General features: G+C 36.7%; 1 protein-coding gene across 5 annotated transcripts in view; it reads left to right on the top strand.

Annotated features, from left to right (window-relative positions):
• Positions 1-16,849, top strand: part of LOC114039369 (zinc finger protein 184-like) — a 56,763-nt gene that overhangs the window by 17,714 nt on the left and 22,200 nt on the right. For 3 of the 5 annotated variants that reach the window (XM_027857081.1, XM_027857082.1, XM_027857083.1), the window contains exon 4: positions 1,376-4,288. In XM_027857081.1, coding sequence (XP_027712882.1) covers positions 1,455-3,023 — 1,569 coding nt within the window. In that variant the 5' untranslated portion in view covers positions 1,376-1,454 and the 3' untranslated portion in view covers positions 3,024-4,288. Of the gene's footprint in view, positions 1-1,375; positions 4,289-9,172; positions 9,522-16,849 lie in introns of those variants that run through there. The other 2 variants (XR_003568664.1, XM_027857084.1) reach the window with 2 other exon arrangements.

Here is a 16,849-nt window from a genome sequence, read left to right as displayed (position 1 = left end):
TATAATTCAGACTATTAGTATGGAAATTCTGAGACTAGAGCTCATAATAGGGAGCAGGGATTATGAAAAGTTTTTTTGGAGGAATTTGTACTTGAGAAGGAAAGGATGGATAAGATTTGTTTATACATGTTGAAGGCAAATGATTTGAACAAATGATTGAAATCAAGAATAGGCATGGTATAATCTAGGGACAATGAAGAGATTAGCTAGTCTAAAGTGGATGGTCTATGGTAGGCAGAAAGTAGTGGAAAATAAGTCTGAATAGGTATAGTGGGGAAAGAATTGGTTTTTTATCTCATAGGCAATGGTGAGATGCTATAAAATCTCTTCTATAGCGTAATATCAAGAAAATAGCATTTTAGGAAGACTCATTTGTAGAATGACATGCAGAATGTACCAATTGGCAGTAGATTGGTCAGCTAGAAGTCTATGAGATCAATCGAGAGATAAAGGCCTGGCCTAATATACTAACAATTTGCATTTCCTTAAAAGCTGACTCTCAAGAGGCAAGACTACTTTCCTCGTTCTCCAACATTTCTACTTATCTCCATTCCCTCTAATTTGCTTAATTCTTCTGGTCACCTACCTTAGTTCTTTACATCTTAGATAGCTTATCATCATTCTTCATGAACACTGGATTAGCCATCCACCAGTTCAGACTGGAATTTCAGAAACTAAGAGTCCCATTCTCAGTTGATCTAGCTGTGGGATTTATTCATAGTATACAAATTGATCTACAGTAGTGGGCAGAAGCCATTAAGGGATGCATATACCCTGACTGACTGCCTTACTACCACCTGGCTTCAATGTTAGTTTTGATTTTGGAGATGAAAACACACACACAATAGTGGCAAGCAACTACCCTTCTCAGAAATGCCGTCTGATTCTGACTGAAATAGGGAGGTTATGGGTAACAATGTTTTATACTGAGGAAGGAAGAAAGAGCTTGGGCCTTTTACAACTGCATTTGTCTAGCAGTGTAAGACCATAGCCTCCTTTGAATATGCCAGTTATGAATAGTCCAGTTAAGGAGAAACAGAAAAGTTGGTAGAATTCCTTTGGCTGCACTTATGGATGCTTCAGTCATTTTAATAACTTTTTGTCACAGAACATTTCCCACTCCACCTTCTAGATGAAGGCTTCAAGTTCAAACAGACTACATCAAGTTCCCATCCTATATTTTCTTTTGACTGCTTACCACGCCTCAGCTTCCCCTTTCATCCTCTCCCTGGATTACCAAACTGTATCTGAGAACTGTCAAAGACATATCTTCAGTGTAGTCAGCACCGTCAATTTCATTATCTTACTATCACTAGAATAGTTCCCTTTCTTCCACAGAGGAAAGTGGAACGTTTGTATTTTCAATTTCTTTCAGATTGGAAGACATGGGCTGAGATGAAGCATGCAACTTCAAAGCCATACATTTCCAAAGAATCATCATTCCAGGCATAGTAATGGAAAGAATTAAAATGGATGGATCTTGGAATTCTGAATTGGAAGAAACTTTAAAATTTGAGGGTAGTATAGAGAGCCTACAGGGAAAACCCAACAAACTATTGCATCAAGTGATAATGCATAGAAAAACTCTAACTTGGGAGAAAAGCCCTGAATATAATGAATTTGGAGAAAGCCTCAATCTGAGCTCAAACCTGGCAACACAGCAAAGAATTTTTATAGGTGAGAAACCTGATAAATATGATACACATGAAAAGAACTTCAAACATAATTTGGATACAGCTAAACATCAAGGAATCAACACTGACAAGAAATCTTGTAAATGTAATGAATGTGGGAAAGCCTTCAATTACTATTCAGACCTTATTCGACATCAGCGAACTCACACTGGAGAGAAACCATACACGTGTAATGAATGTGGAAAGGCATTCAGTGATCCCTCACCCTTTATTCGACATCAGAGAATCCATACTGGGGAAAAACCCTATGAATGTAATGAATGTGGAAAGGCTTTCAGTGACCGATCAACATTTATTCAACACCAGAGAATTCACAGTGGAGAAAAGCCTTATGAATGTAATGAATGTGGGAAAGCATTTAGCCAAAAAAAGCACCTTATTCAGCATCAGAGGATTCATACTGGAGAAAAACCTTATGAATGTAGTGAATGTGAGAAAGCATTCAGCCAGAGGACCCAACTTATTCAACATCAGAAAACTCATACTGGAGAGAAACCCTATAAGTGTAATGAATGTGGAAAATTCTTCAGCCGGAGCACACACCTTACTGAACATCAGAAAACACACACTGGGGAGAAACCCTATAAATGCAATGAATGTGGGAAAGCTTTCACTTATCGCTCAACTTTTATTCGGCATCATATTATTCATACTGGTGAGAAACCCTATGTATGTCATGAATGTGGGAAAGCCTTTAGTCAAAACTCAATCCTTACTGAGCATCATAAAACTCATACTGGAGAGAAACCCTATAAATGTAATGAATGTGGGAAAGCTTTCAGTTCCTGCTCATACCTTAACCAACACCAGAAAACTCATACTGGTGAGAAGCCTTATAAATGTAATGAATGTGGGAAAGCCTTTAGTTATTGTTCATCCCTTACTCAACATCAGAGAGTTCATACTGGAGAGAAACCCTATGAATGTAATGAGTGTGGGAAAGCCTTCAGTTGTTGGTCCAACTTTAACCAACATCAGAAAACTCATACTGGAGAAAAACCCTACAAATGTAATGAATGTGGAACCGCCTTCAGTCAGAGCACACGTCTTACTCAGCATCAGAGAATTCATACTGGAGAAAAACCCTATGAATGCAATGAATGTGGAAAATCTTTCAGTCTAAGCACTCGCCTTGTTGAACATCAGAAAACTCATACTGGAGAGAAGCCTTATAAATGTAGTGATTGTGAAAAAGCTTTCAGCCGGAGCACCCACCTTACTGAACATCAGAAAACTCATACTGGAGAGAAACCCTATAGATGTAATGAATGTGGGAAAGCTTTTACCTGTAGTTCATCCCTGATCAGACATCAAAGATTACATGTTTGAAAGTAAATGCGTAAATGTAATGAATATGGATGAAAACTAAAGTCAAACATCACTTTCTTAAATTTTTTAATCAAGAGATCTAATAGAAAATTAAGTTGATTAAGAGGAAACTGTCTTTGGATCTAAGTTTCCTTGTACAGTTCCTACTGCCATAGTTCATATAGATAAACCCTTAAGAGTATTTGTTGATTCACTGTTTGCTTAAAATAACTTTGTATAGTAATCCAAGTTAAAAGGGTCATTTTAGAGCTTTAGAAAGATCAATCTTCAGCTAAACAAGGATCAGGGTAGGGCGGTAACTTTCTTCCTAAAGATGGGATGGCCAAAAAGAAATCTTGGTTTAAGGACTATTGGTTCTACTAGTTACCGCAGCATTGTCTTCTCCTAGCAATTTTGCCTCGAAAGTTCCACCAGTTGGTCAACTGTCTTAAAGAGGTGGCAGTCACTATCTTCAATTAATCAGAGCCTGGGGAAAAGAGGATCTAAGAGACCTGAAATGTACATATGAGCCCTAAAGTATTATGCTGTTTTTCTACTGTGATAATCATTGTTTTATGTGAATTCTAAAAGATACTATTTTAGTTTTCTAATTAGTGTTCCCTTCAGAGTCAAAGCCTAAAAAGATTTGAAACCATTGGATTAAGCTGATGAATCTGAAAAGTCCTTTGTAATAATGCTCCTATTTTACTTCAGTAGGGAGGTAATAATTATAGCCCAAAACTATTTCTGTGGGCCAGCAATCCAGACAGTTCTTATCTGTGGCACTAGAATTTTTTTTTTCTTTCCTTGAAATAATTCTCTCTGCCTCAATCTACAGATTATGGGGATATAGTCCACACAACTCTGAGAAGCCAGACCTAGGGAGCAAATAAAAATCAGGAAAAGGTGATGGGAGCTTAATTTTAAGAAGTTTTGCTTTATTCACATTTAGTTCTACAAAAATGTCTCATCATTGTATTTGCAAATTATTCTACAAATTCCATATTACAATGGATCACATGAACCCCAATGCTGAGAAGAAGAAACAGGCCTTGAAAGAAAGGGATAGATTTTTGGACCCAGGATTAAGCTAGAAGTGAACCAAAGTTCTTTGTAGTTCACATGGCACAAGATGATAAAGTTCCTAAAATCATATTAAAGGGGAACCCTGGAAGTTTCAAGGAAGCTACAACTTGAAGGAAATGAAGAAATATCTGTCCTGCTGTTGTCTTGATCAGCATAGCAGGCTGTTCCAAGCTGTAATCTTAATTCTTCTTTTTTTTTTTTTTGGCTAGGCCATGGGGTTAAGTGACTTGCCCAGGGTCACACAGCTAGTAAGTGTTATGTGTCTGAGGCCAGATTTGAACTCAGGTCCTCCTGAATCCAGGGCCAGTGCTCTATCCACTGTGCCACCTAGCTGGCCCCTTAATTCTCTAAATTAATTAATCCCACCTTCTCCAAATTTATACAACTTTCTCAATCATCAGAAATTTTGAGCAAACATAGGGCTCTAGGTTTCTTGCAATGAAGAGCTCTGACTTATAGGCTCTCCTCTTCATTTATAGCTTTTCCAGATCCTTTCTTCTATCTGTCATTCATCTTCATAGACTCTTTGGTGAATGAATGCAAGTCACTTCAAACAAGTTATATAGGACATAGTAACTTTCCTGGTAGGGCAACTGTGTTGACTAACCAGAAGCCAAGAAGGTGAACCTTGCACAAGATGAAGAAATAGGTGTGCTTTTCCTTGGTCACCTTCTGCCTTCCCTTAATTTCAAGAGGAAATTCTTAAAAATTAGACCAAAAATATACTTATAATTTTATTTTATTTTACTTATAATTTGCTAGAGGCAAATTGTTCCTCTGACCTGTTTTCCCCCCTTACCCTCTTTTTTCCTAGTATTATCCTGTAAGTACCCCAACCTTCAATCCCACCCCACCCTCCATTCTCATGTTCCATCTGTTTTTGACTTCTTTCTTCTCTCCCACCTTAAATTTCTCCCCAATATGAGAAGGCAACTATGTTTAAGAAAGAAAGAATGATAGAAGTGACAGAGAAATTAGAAGAAATACTTTCCCCTGGTAATAATATATCCAATTCTGTACAACAGTGTTAGAAGATCAAGTTGCATGCCTTGTGTACAGCCTCTGTATAGAATTAAAAGAACAAAATGAAACAACAGTAAGATAAGCCATTCTGTACTTTACATGACTATGGACCATATAAAGATGGTAGAAGACAAAGAATTCCTCTCCCCTTCATAATAAATCAGTATTATAAATGACTAATGGTTAAGTTTGCTCATTTATGTATAGAGACCCAGAAGTTCTTCAATATAATAAATTATTGACAGCTTTCCTAAATATGCAAAGGAAGCAATGTAGAGAACTGGAAATATACCCATTAGTTCAATTAATTAATACTTCTTAGTTCTTACCCAAGATATTGAGTTTTGAGGATTTCCTTGCAGTTGGAGATGAAGGGATATGCATAAGTTTAGGCAGAAACAAATACAACACTTCCTAATTTATAGTGATAGAATGTCTCTATTTGTATGTATATGTGTACATATGGACAGACATTCATAGGGCAAGTAGTTTTTGTCCTTTAGATGAGCATAACAGTGATAAGATTCAATAAAGATGAATTTGTGTGGCTGTCAGAATTAAATTTTGTCACACTTCTCATATTTCTGGGCAAGAAGCATTATATATACTATGACCATAGGGAAGTCACTTAACTTTTTTGAGCTTCAGTTTCCTCATCTGTAAAAATGGGAATAATTCTACTTTCCTCCATAGGGTTGTTGTAAAAGTCCCAAATGATAGAACGTATGTGAGGTGTTCTGCAAACTTTCAAGTATTATATAAATGTAAGATATTGTTTTGGAGCCTGAATCTCAGGGCTCTTTCCAATACTGCAGTACAATTTGAAGTACTAAGGATAAGATGGGATGACCCCTGGGTTGTAGATTGTAATATAATAAAGGCCATCATCCTCAAACTTATGTGTAGCTAGACAGTTAAAATCACATCTGCAACTCAATAAGGGACCAAACTAGTTTTATCTCCATGAAAATGAGCTTCTTGGTAAATATGACTACCCTTTTATATAGAATGAACTTGCAGAATCTCTAGCTCCATCTCCTTTGCTCCAGCTAGGTGGGAAAGTTGGCAGAGGAAACTAAGTACAATTTCCACTCCAGCCCCATCCTTACATTCTGACATTGTACCAGAGATACAAAGAGATATGATGTATGATGAATAAGTGGCTTACAGTTTAGTTAGGAGATAGGACATAGACATTCAAAAGGTGAATAGTAACTTCCATTAATTGGAAGTCAGTAAAGGTTCTCTTTAAAGAGGTGGACTCTTAAAGCAACTGGGGAGTATCTCTGTAAGACAGAATCCTAAATTTGGTAGCAAAAGTAAGATTAGAATCCACCGGCAATTGATTTATTCCAAGTCCAGTGATCCTACACTATATCAATACTACTTTTCAGTTCAAAGAAAAGAGTAATCACTGTGAATTGGGAAAAGCTTTGAGATAAGGTGAAGCCCCTGGAGTTACAGAATAATGACTAGGTTGGGGTTTATCGAAAAGTTAGATATTTCCTGTACTGTATCTATATATATAATCACGAATGCTTGATGGGGCAACAGAGCACTAAATAATGTTTTGTTGGACTAATTCCTTGCAGGCCAAAGATGATGGAGTACAGCTCAAAACAGGCAAGTTTCCCACAGGTTTCTGTGATAGAACAAAAATTGGTTCACACCACTATGGGAAGATTTTCTTTGCTACATAACTACATTTTTGTTTCCTCTAATGTGAATACTGTCTACATACTACTGAACTTGAAATTAGGAGATCTGAATCATAGTCCTACTTCTGTCATTAATTATGTAACCAGGATCAATCCACTTAAACTATCTGGGTCTCACTTTCCTCATTTATAAAAAGAGGAAGCTGAACAAGATTATCTCATAAGTGTGTGTTATGCCCTACATTACTGAATTCCCAGTGCCCTTGAATTGGATGGGGTAGTGGTAAAGTGAGTCATGGCAATGAGAATGGGAGATTTGGAGTGCAAGGATTTTTTTTTTGTTTTGGGGGGGGTAGAGATTAAAAACAAGACAGGAAACCCAACATTGGAAGAAGTTACTCACTTAGCAAGTGATATATTCTTAGCTGCCTTAGAAAACCTAGGGTGCTTGAAGAATAAGCAGCCAAATGTCCTAATTAATGCTCACTGGGGAAATAATGTTAAGGCACCAAGAAATTCTGTAAAAACTACTGGGAATGAAATTCAAAAGAGCTCATTTGACTTCCCTGACTTACAGGTCTCCAAAGGGTATTGTAGAAGGGCAAGAAAATTAGTAAGCTAAATACTCAAAGGAAAAGAAATCAGAATCCTCGAGACTAAAAGAGTCTCATGTTTTCAGTCTTTTTCCTCTGCAATAGTAGGGGCAATGATGAAGTAGTGAGAATGAGGTTTGCACAGTCTTCAGTTCATTCTTTCTTTTGCTTCTTCTGTTCTTCCACCCTGAGACATAAATCCCTACCTGACCCCTGAGGAATATTGGAGCACCTATGGCACCTCCACCCAATAGTCAAACAGACCAAATCTGGAGAGGGACCACCCCTATGTTATTTCACAAAATTACAGAATTTCAGAGTCAGAAGTTACCTTGACAGTCATCCAGTTTAGCTTAAACCTTAAAATGAATCCTTTCTATCACGTACCTTATAAGTAGCCATCCAACCCTTGCTTGAAGGCCTCCAGGGAAGGGTAACCCATTACCTTGGAAGGAGTGTGCTTTATGAGTCCTTGTCCCCTCAACCTGTTCCTCTTTTCAACTAATTTTTATATAACAATAATAATAATAAGTAATAACTCCTGTTGGGAGTTGCCCTCTCTCTTCATACAAGACTATTCTCAGGTCTGTACCCACACATAGAGACTGGATTCAGTCCTGGGGGAAACTAGCCTCCAGGTGAGGGGTCAGTTTCCTTTTCTTATATTCCTGGATCATTATACCCTCACCCCAAAGGCCTAGGGAGGAAGTTTACATTCAGCCCATGTCTAGGGTCTCTCTAAAAATAGGCATGTAGAAAGGTACTCTATGTACTATATAAATAAAGCAGTTATTTCTTCCATACAGAGGAAATGCTAAACACAAAAGACTTGTAAGTACATATTGGCATGGTTTAAACAAGCAATAACATAACAACTAAAGCCCTCTCCCAGGAGATTGACACCTAAACCATAAAAATAAGACATTTTGTGTGAGCATTAAGTTGGCATTTTACCTTCTCTTCATCTTTGCCCTATTCCAACAAATCCATGTAGTTCCATGGCTTTTGGCAAGCCAGACCAGGGCTTGGGCTCATCCTCCTGCCAGTTGTCATCTTCCAAAAAGTTTCTGGAAGCTCCTCCCAAAGTGCAGCCAGCATACTACTGAGGATCCAGGAGCCACCAACCTCTGCTACTCACAAGATTGCCTTCAATGCTAGAAATGTCCATCTCAGGACTGCCACCTTAAATCATGGAAATAAAGTTATCCATAATCAGAAAAGAAACATAAAGCAAAAGAGGCAACTGGGGCTTTTGATCAGAAGAGGCAATCCAGTCTCAGGTTAGTCTAAAAGCTAACAATCTTTTAGCTTCTTAGAGTTCACAACTGCCATACCAGGGTGGGAGAAACGTAGCTTCCCACTCCTTTTAGTGAAAGCTTTGAAGAATCTTCACATCAACAGACTGGAATAGAAAGAGACATCTAGAGAGTAGGTGTCACTCTTATCAGACTTTGGTGGTCAGTACTATTTAATGCAGCCATCTCTCCTGCCCTCTTCCCCTACTCCTTAGTTGTCATGGGGTAGGGAACTAAAGAACTACCTAGCATTTGTTTCACTATCCAAAATAAGTCCCTCCAAAGTAAACACGTTTCTCCAGAAGTGGACAGGGCAACTCCATCAGGCGTGCTCTAACAGAACAGACAATGTGATACTACTGCTCTCCACCTTCCAACCCCCCAACCCTACTCTCCCACCATTCACACAAGAAATACTCAGTCCTGTCATCTTTCTTACCTATTTTTCGAGGGTACTTCTTTTTGAGCCTCTAAACTCTTATCTCTTTTTCCTTTGTTCATTGAATCATTTATAGATAAAATGGGACATCCAAGATACAGTTGTCTCCTACCTTGAATCATGTCAGCAAAGTCATCACCTAGCTCCTGCAATTCTCAAAGTGTGATCCTTCAACCTCTGGGATTTTCCAAGACCCTTTCAGGAGATCCTCAACATCAAAACTATTTTTATAATAATAATAAGTTATTTGCCTATTAAAATATCCTTCCCTTTTTCAACTACATGTCTGTGTCAGAATACATTTTCTTCATATTCTTCAACCAAAACATATCACAAACAGATTGAATTCAGATATGAGAATCCATCTGTTTTCTATTCAGCCAGACATTAAAGAGATTGGGAAAAATATGTAAAACAATGCCACTCATGACTATATGTATTTTTTGTTATGGAAAAAATATATTTTTAAAGTCTATGTTAACATGCTTACTATTATTTTTAATAAATGAATAAATATTTTAAAATTTTATCAGTTTTTATTTCTAACATAGTAAATAATGATAGATATAACCCACCTAAACAAAAGCTCTTGGGGTCCTCGATAACTTGTAAGAGTGTAAAGAAGTCCTGAGACCAAAAAGTTTGAGAACTGCTGCATATCTTTTTCAGGTTATTAGGACTTCTTTATCTTTTTATCTTTGTATGCATTTCAAAAGCTTTTTTCAGATCTAATTTTCTCAAGAAAAATGCTTGGAATCAATGAATGAAAAAGCATTTATTAAGCAGTGCTAAGCATTGGGGATGCAAATAGAAAAGTGAGATGGGCCCTGCTTTGAAGAGGCTCTTGTTCTAATTGGGAGAGGGCACACATACAGGAGATTTTAGCTACAGGGCAGGTGGAAAGACCCAGTGGTCTTTAGGATGCCTCAAAAGGGTAGATGGCAGGACTCAGGGAGCCTTTGTTGGTAGACTATATGGCAACACCTTGGGGAGTCTGGAGGGCATAGTGAAATGGCACATCATATGGCTCAGTGGTCCTCCATTTTACTGGAATGACTGTAGCTGATGATTCCCCAACCATCCAAGTGGTATAAGTGGCCATATCTACCCTTAGTAGTGGGTTGAGGTTGAAAGGCCCATCCCATAACCTTTGGGAAGATGGGGAATGGAACAGGACCCCTGAGTTCTCTTCCAAAGGGATAAGGATTGGGGAATGTCCATTTGGGAGGGAGAAAAAAAGAAGGAAGCATTGGTAGGAAGGTTTTGGGGGGGAAGAGTTCTTGTAGCATTTACCCTTTTGAGCTCTCTGGTGTCTGGTGAGATGTGGACGTTCTTAATTTTGTTGAAAATTCATCTTATACTCAGCTTTAAAGAATGTTATTCTGAGAGCAAGATATTTTATTTGTCTTTTTGGTATGTCATAGTTTTGTTTGTTTTAAGATTTAATTTATTTTTCAGTTAAGAAAATGTTATTTCTTCTCTTTCCTACTTGTACCTTTATTAATACCCTTGTAACAAATACAAATAATTAAGTGAAATAAATTCCTACATTGGCCATGTCCAAGATATTTATATTATATTATAATTATATTACATATTATATTACAGACATTAGCTATATCTATAATATATATAATACATATTATGCATATAATATACATTATATATCTATATAGCTATAGATGTAGATACATAGCTATGTAGATACATGCAGATATGGATATTACCTTAGCATATTCTAGCAATTTCTTTCATTTCTCATTGTTAATTTTTCTGTGGTAGTGGAGGTGTTTTTATCTTGAAGCTCTGGGTTTTGAATGGATTTCTTGTTAATTTAAACTTGGGGTTCTTTTCTGTGACTATCCTGTAGATTTTATCAATTTGTGTTTTCCCCTCTAATTCCAATACTTCTAGGCAGTTTTCTTGCATGATTTCCTAAAATATAAGTCAAACTTTTTATTTATCTATATTTTCTTGGAAGCCATTGCTCTCTGGATTGTCTAGCTGAGCTTTGTCTTTAGTCAATTATTGATTTATTAAGAACCAAGAACCAATTTTTAAAATTTTTCCATCATCTGACCTCACTCTAATATTTCATTTTGTATATTCTGCATTTTAGTTACATCTCTTTTTCAGGTTATCTACTACTTTGTTAAAATGTTCTGCCTTCTATTCAAATTGATTCTCTCTTGTAATTCTTTAAAAGTCAGAGTTTCACTTTTTAAAAATCAAGACTTTCAGTTAATCTAAGAGGTTTGTGGTTGTTTCATTCTCTTTTGGAATCAATGAATGAAATGGGCCTCAATGGACCTCTTTCATTCTCAATTGCAGTCACAATTTTTTTTTTTAGATTTTTTTAACACCAAAAGAAAGCATTTCTATACACACAGAAAAACACACAACACAAAAGGATTTAATATGAAACTGTGAATCTTTATCCCAACCACTTGTTTTTTTTTTTTTAACTGGATAATGAATTCTACCCATTACTTCCAAAACTGTACCTCTTACCAGTGGTTCCTTCTGAATTTCCTTCTGTTTGCATCTGTTTATTTTGTCAAATGTTACAATGCCCCTTCTGGGGTTTTTTGTTTTTGTTTTTGTTTGGTTTTTTTTTTGGTTGGTTTTGTTGTTGTTGTTGTTTTGGTATCACTGTTGCCTAGCAATATTGCACCTGGGGATAGGGGTGTCCAACAGAGGCCTTCTGGAGAAAGTGGCATTTGAGCTAAGTCTTAAAGGAAGTCAAATAACTTTGGAGGTAGAATTGAAGAGGAGAGCATTCCAGGTATGGGGAACAGCCAATGCAAAGGCATGGAAATGGTAGGTGGAAGGTTATATATGAGGAAAAACAAGTAGACCAGTGTAGCTGAAATGTATAGTTTGTGGAGAGGAATAAAGTGAAAGAAGATTGGAAGGGTAGTAAGGGAACAAGGTATGAAAGACTTTAAATGTTGGGGCAGCTAGGTGACACAGTGGATAGAGCACCGGACCTGAGTTCAAATCTGGCCTCAGACCAAACACTTGACACTTAGTAGCTGTGAGACCCTGGATAAGTCACTTAACCCCAACTGCCTTAAAAAAAAAAAAAAGACTTTAAATGTCAAACAGGATTTCATATTTGCTCCTGGATGTAATAGAGAGCTCTTTACATATCAACACTAAATCTATATGCACCAAATACTATAGCATCCAGATGCTGGTATGGCATCTTGCTGTAGTTTTGGAATGGGATGGTGGAGCATTGCATTGACTGGGTATAGGTCTAGCCCTGTATCAACCCTGTTTCCTTCTGTGGGTCTAGGCTTCTTGGAGCTGTATCTTCTTCCTACCTTGGTTAGTAGGAAATAAATATTTATATAGCACCTACAATGTTCCAGGCACTGTGTTGAGCTCTTTACAAATATGATTTCATTTGATCCTCACAACAACCCAAGGAGGTAGATGTATTATTATCTTCATTTTACAGTAATAGCTAATAATAATAGCTACCATTTATATTGTGCTATGTGCCTATTATCTCTTTTGATAAACCTTTTATAATATGCACTTAACAGAAAGCAATAAAACCATATATATATATATATCAGCATATATAATCACTGAAGATAGAACTATAGCAATGCTACATGCCCTGAACAGATTCAGAGTGCAACATACCACTAATTAGCATATGAATAAGAAAGTGATGTCTAGTAAGTCAGTATCCTATGCAAATAAATAATTGCTTAATGCAATAAGAGTCCCAATCACAACCAAAATACATTTGTAGTACTATGAAATACAGTGGGTTGATCATTAGAGAGGAAATTCTCATAGAGGGAAAAAATTCAGGAAATAAATAACATAGTTGGAAAAAATAATTTCAGTGAAGAAACTAGGAAACATTTTAAATTTGACATCTGGAAAGAAAGGGCCCAGAAAAATAGCAAAACAAAAAATAGAATAAAATTCTGTTCAAAAGTCAGAATCATCTGAAAATTGACAGGGAAAACATCCTCATTTGCAACTTCTGTATTACTGAGCCAGACCTCAGAAGGAAAACCATAATGAGAGAAAAGTAAAAGAAAAAAAAATCCAAAATAGCCCCAAAGGAAAACTCTGCATGTAACAATGGTTCAGGGTGCATGTATTCTTTTTTTTTTCTTATGTGAGGCAATTGGGGTTAAGGACTTGCCCAGAGTCACACAACTAGTGAGTGTTACGTGTCTTAGTCTGGATTTGAACTCAGATCTTCCTGACTCCAGAGCCAATGCTCTATCCACTTCACCACCTACCTGCTCCTCAGCTTCATGTATTCTTGATAGCTATCTCAGGCACACTTGAGCTATGGAATTGTCAGAACAGCCCACACCAGTTTGTGTCTTGTTTTTTGCAAGCTTGCAGAAAAAGCAGGTTTTTGACTTTTTTCCTTAATTAATCTGCAGGGAGTGCAGTTGGCCACTAGGTGACACACTCAAGCCACCAACCAAGTAGTTTTATCAGACCAGATTCTATGTAATTGCACAGCCTTCCCCAAAGGGCACTTGCCTACAAAGTCCACCTTAATGATTTCAGAGATTAACAGGAAAGGTTGTACTTCCTGAATTGGAGGCTGTCCCAAGGAAAAGTAAGCAGAAGGGAAAAATCAATCTTATTTTCAATTTCACTCTCTGTTGAGACTTTCAAACTGCCAATTCAATCTCACTTTATTCTGAACTCTTAAATAACACTGATTCTGCAATTTTCCCTGCAATTTTACTACTGCATTGGCAGCCATGTTCCCAAAAATGTCAGTCTCAGAACAAGGACCTACTCATCTCTATGTCCAGATAGCCAATTTTTTGCTTCTTCTCCAGCACCAAACAAAAGAGTATTAATATTCTAAGACCTCAGGTTTAGTCTCATGCTGTAAGAAACTCTTGTGTATAGAGTACTTAGCAGCAGGCGTTGCCTTATATTATACATTAAACATTATATAAATCTTGGGTAGGATGATCTACAATGCTCCATTCTGTTTTAGATTTAACTATTATATATTACCTTAGATACTTTCTCATACAGTGCAAATTGAGAACTAATTCTCTTTATGAAAACTCCCAAAGATTTAAACCTGAGGAAAAGGGGCCATGCCCTGCCAAAACCTGACTTAATTCCTTAGAGCTATTTGCCAGGGACAAAAATCAGTCTTCCACCCAGAATCTTGAGTGAGAAATTTTAAAAGCAATGACTTTGAATTATCTAGCCCAGTATACTTTGAAGCCAACCTAATTATAATAGTTTTGATTGTTTGTGTAAAATTAAGTGCATTTCTATATTGTGAAACTTGGTAACATCAATATAGTTAGAAAAATGACTTCTCTTGTAATTTAGATATTATTAGGTTATAAATTCAGTTGTTAAAGTCTTATCTAAAAGCTGCTAACCACTTTTAAGTGTATTTTATTTTGTTAGATTATAATAATGGTTTCAAAAATTCTTCATTGTTTTATGTTTGAGACTCACTATTTAGACATGGTTATCAGTTTGTTTTAGCTCTGCTGGTAATATTGATGTGGTTTAAAGGGACTGGGACCCCCAAAATGTCAGGGTACAGGGCAGAGTTGCTTGGAATGAATTCACACACTCAAACTATCTTCTAGTCAAGTGGCAAAGTTTTTTGTGACACCAATAGAAGTAGACTAAGTTCCTTAGGCAACTTACAACCTGATGGGGATGATACTAATGCTTATATGGAAAGGGGACCAGGAAAGGATGCCAAGTATACTGATTAGGTGATGTGGGGTGGGATTAGGGAGTGGTTAGCATATTTAAGTAGTCTAGGTGCTGGGCTGCTGGAATTTTTGGGAAAACTCAGGGAGTGAACAGAGATAGCTTTGTTAAGGGGACAAGATAGAAGGGTAGTCAGAGCATGGTCTCTGGGGATCTGGTGCCTGGGAAAGAGTCCTTGGGCCAGCACCTTTCACTGGTAGCTTTTATCTGAGGCACTACAGGGTCAATTTTGTCTGTGCCTGTAACAAGGCACCAGGAATTTTCTCCCAGCATGTGGGGAGGTGGAAGGATTCTGGATTGCTCCCAGAGACATGGTTTTAGGGCTTTTGGAGGTACAGGTCTCACCACCCCATCAATATGGTATAAGTTTTATAAGGCTTAAACCTGACAGCAACATGATTCAGAGGTGGAAGAGCCAGTAGCTTTACACCTAGCTAGAACGAGAGATTTTATAAATCAGCTCACATTATAAATCAGCTTATGTTAAGGACGTAAATCCCACCTAAATCTGTTCAACTGTATTAAAGCCATGTGTGATAGGGTGAATGGTTTTCTATGTAAGGTAATTTGGAAATACATCTGACTAAATTAATGTCATCTAATTAGTACTGAGTTTTGTTTCACGCATTTAAATTCATGATATTGTGAATATTATTGTCATGTTTCTAAATTTTCTTGTATTGTGAAATTTGATAAACTACTGTATGCTATTGGGAAAGCAACTTCTCTTTAATCTACATGTTATTGGATTATGAACTGAATAGTTAAAAAGATGAAAAAAAGTTTGAAAACCATTATTTTTTTTATTAGCCCTACTGATCACATATTGTAATATTCTGAAGTACTGTAATTTAATAAGTTGAAAGCTTCTAGGTTACCTATAGTAAAGAGTAAATTTCATCTGTAATTATTTGGCTATTGCTTATGAAAAGTGTGAAATTATTTGTTATGAGGCATTATTGTGATAAGGTTAAAACCTATGAAGCATTTAATTGGTTATACTTTAAAAGGGAAAATTGATAATGGATTGCTATATGGAAGAAGGTAAGAAGAAAAGATCTTGTAAAATCTTATTTGTAAATTTACAAGGTTTCTTGGGACCATCTGGTCATAAACTCTTATCAACCATGTGTTGTGAAATTCCTAAATGATGGATTGGTTTACTAAGTAAATGGGATCCTCTTCTCCATTACAAAATGGGGTTGAAATTTTTCAGATCTACTGATAATGTAGAGTAAGTTTTATCTAAGATTATTTTCCTATCACTTGTGGAGGTTAGAAATTATATCTGGAATATTGAATATCTTGAACCACCTTAGTCTTAACAAATAATCATATATTCACTATCTCTGAGGGATTCTAGAATGTGATTATTTTCTAGAATTCTAATAGTAAATCTTTATACCAGGATGAGTTTAGACTGTGGGAGAAAAAGACAAAGAAAAGGATTTTGAGTAAATTTTTAAAGGCCTGGTAAATTTTATTATTACAATACCAGGAGAGGAGTAACAATAACAACCCTAGACTTGATTAGTGAAACCTGCTATTTGAGATAAACTCTTATGGGATTATAATTTATATTATTCTGAGTCTGTTTCCAGGTGTGATTGTTGAGAAATGCTTTTGAGCCAATGACCCATAATGCCAGCAGCTCTATGAGATGATCTGTGAATTATAGGGGGAGTTTTGTTTCAGGGACAAGTGGGGAGAATGACTTTTGGCATGGGCTGAGAGAGGTTCCTCCTGACTTGATTTCCCCAGAATAACATTTCCTCTTGAATGGAAAATGTTCTCAGCTGACTAAAATTCTAAGCCTGACTGTGACATTCTGTCAATACAATTGGTTGCCTATATGACTCTTGCCTGGAATTAACATCAAGTTAGGGGAGCATTTTTCCCTTACTATAGCTATGTCCCTTTTAGCCTTTTATGGCAGATTTCTATAATTATGACAGGTGGTCAGTAGAAGATATGAACTAAGTATTAAAACTTTACCTAATAGGCT

The sequence above is a fragment of the Vombatus ursinus genome, unplaced genomic scaffold (genome assembly GCF_900497805.2).
Source record: "Vombatus ursinus unplaced genomic scaffold, bare-nosed wombat genome assembly UNPS02011916.1, whole genome shotgun sequence".
NCBI classification, from domain to species: Eukaryota; Metazoa; Chordata; class Mammalia; order Diprotodontia; family Vombatidae; genus Vombatus; species Vombatus ursinus.
The sequence above is the reverse complement of the archived record's forward strand: the minus strand, read 5'-3'. Positions and strand labels throughout refer to the sequence as shown.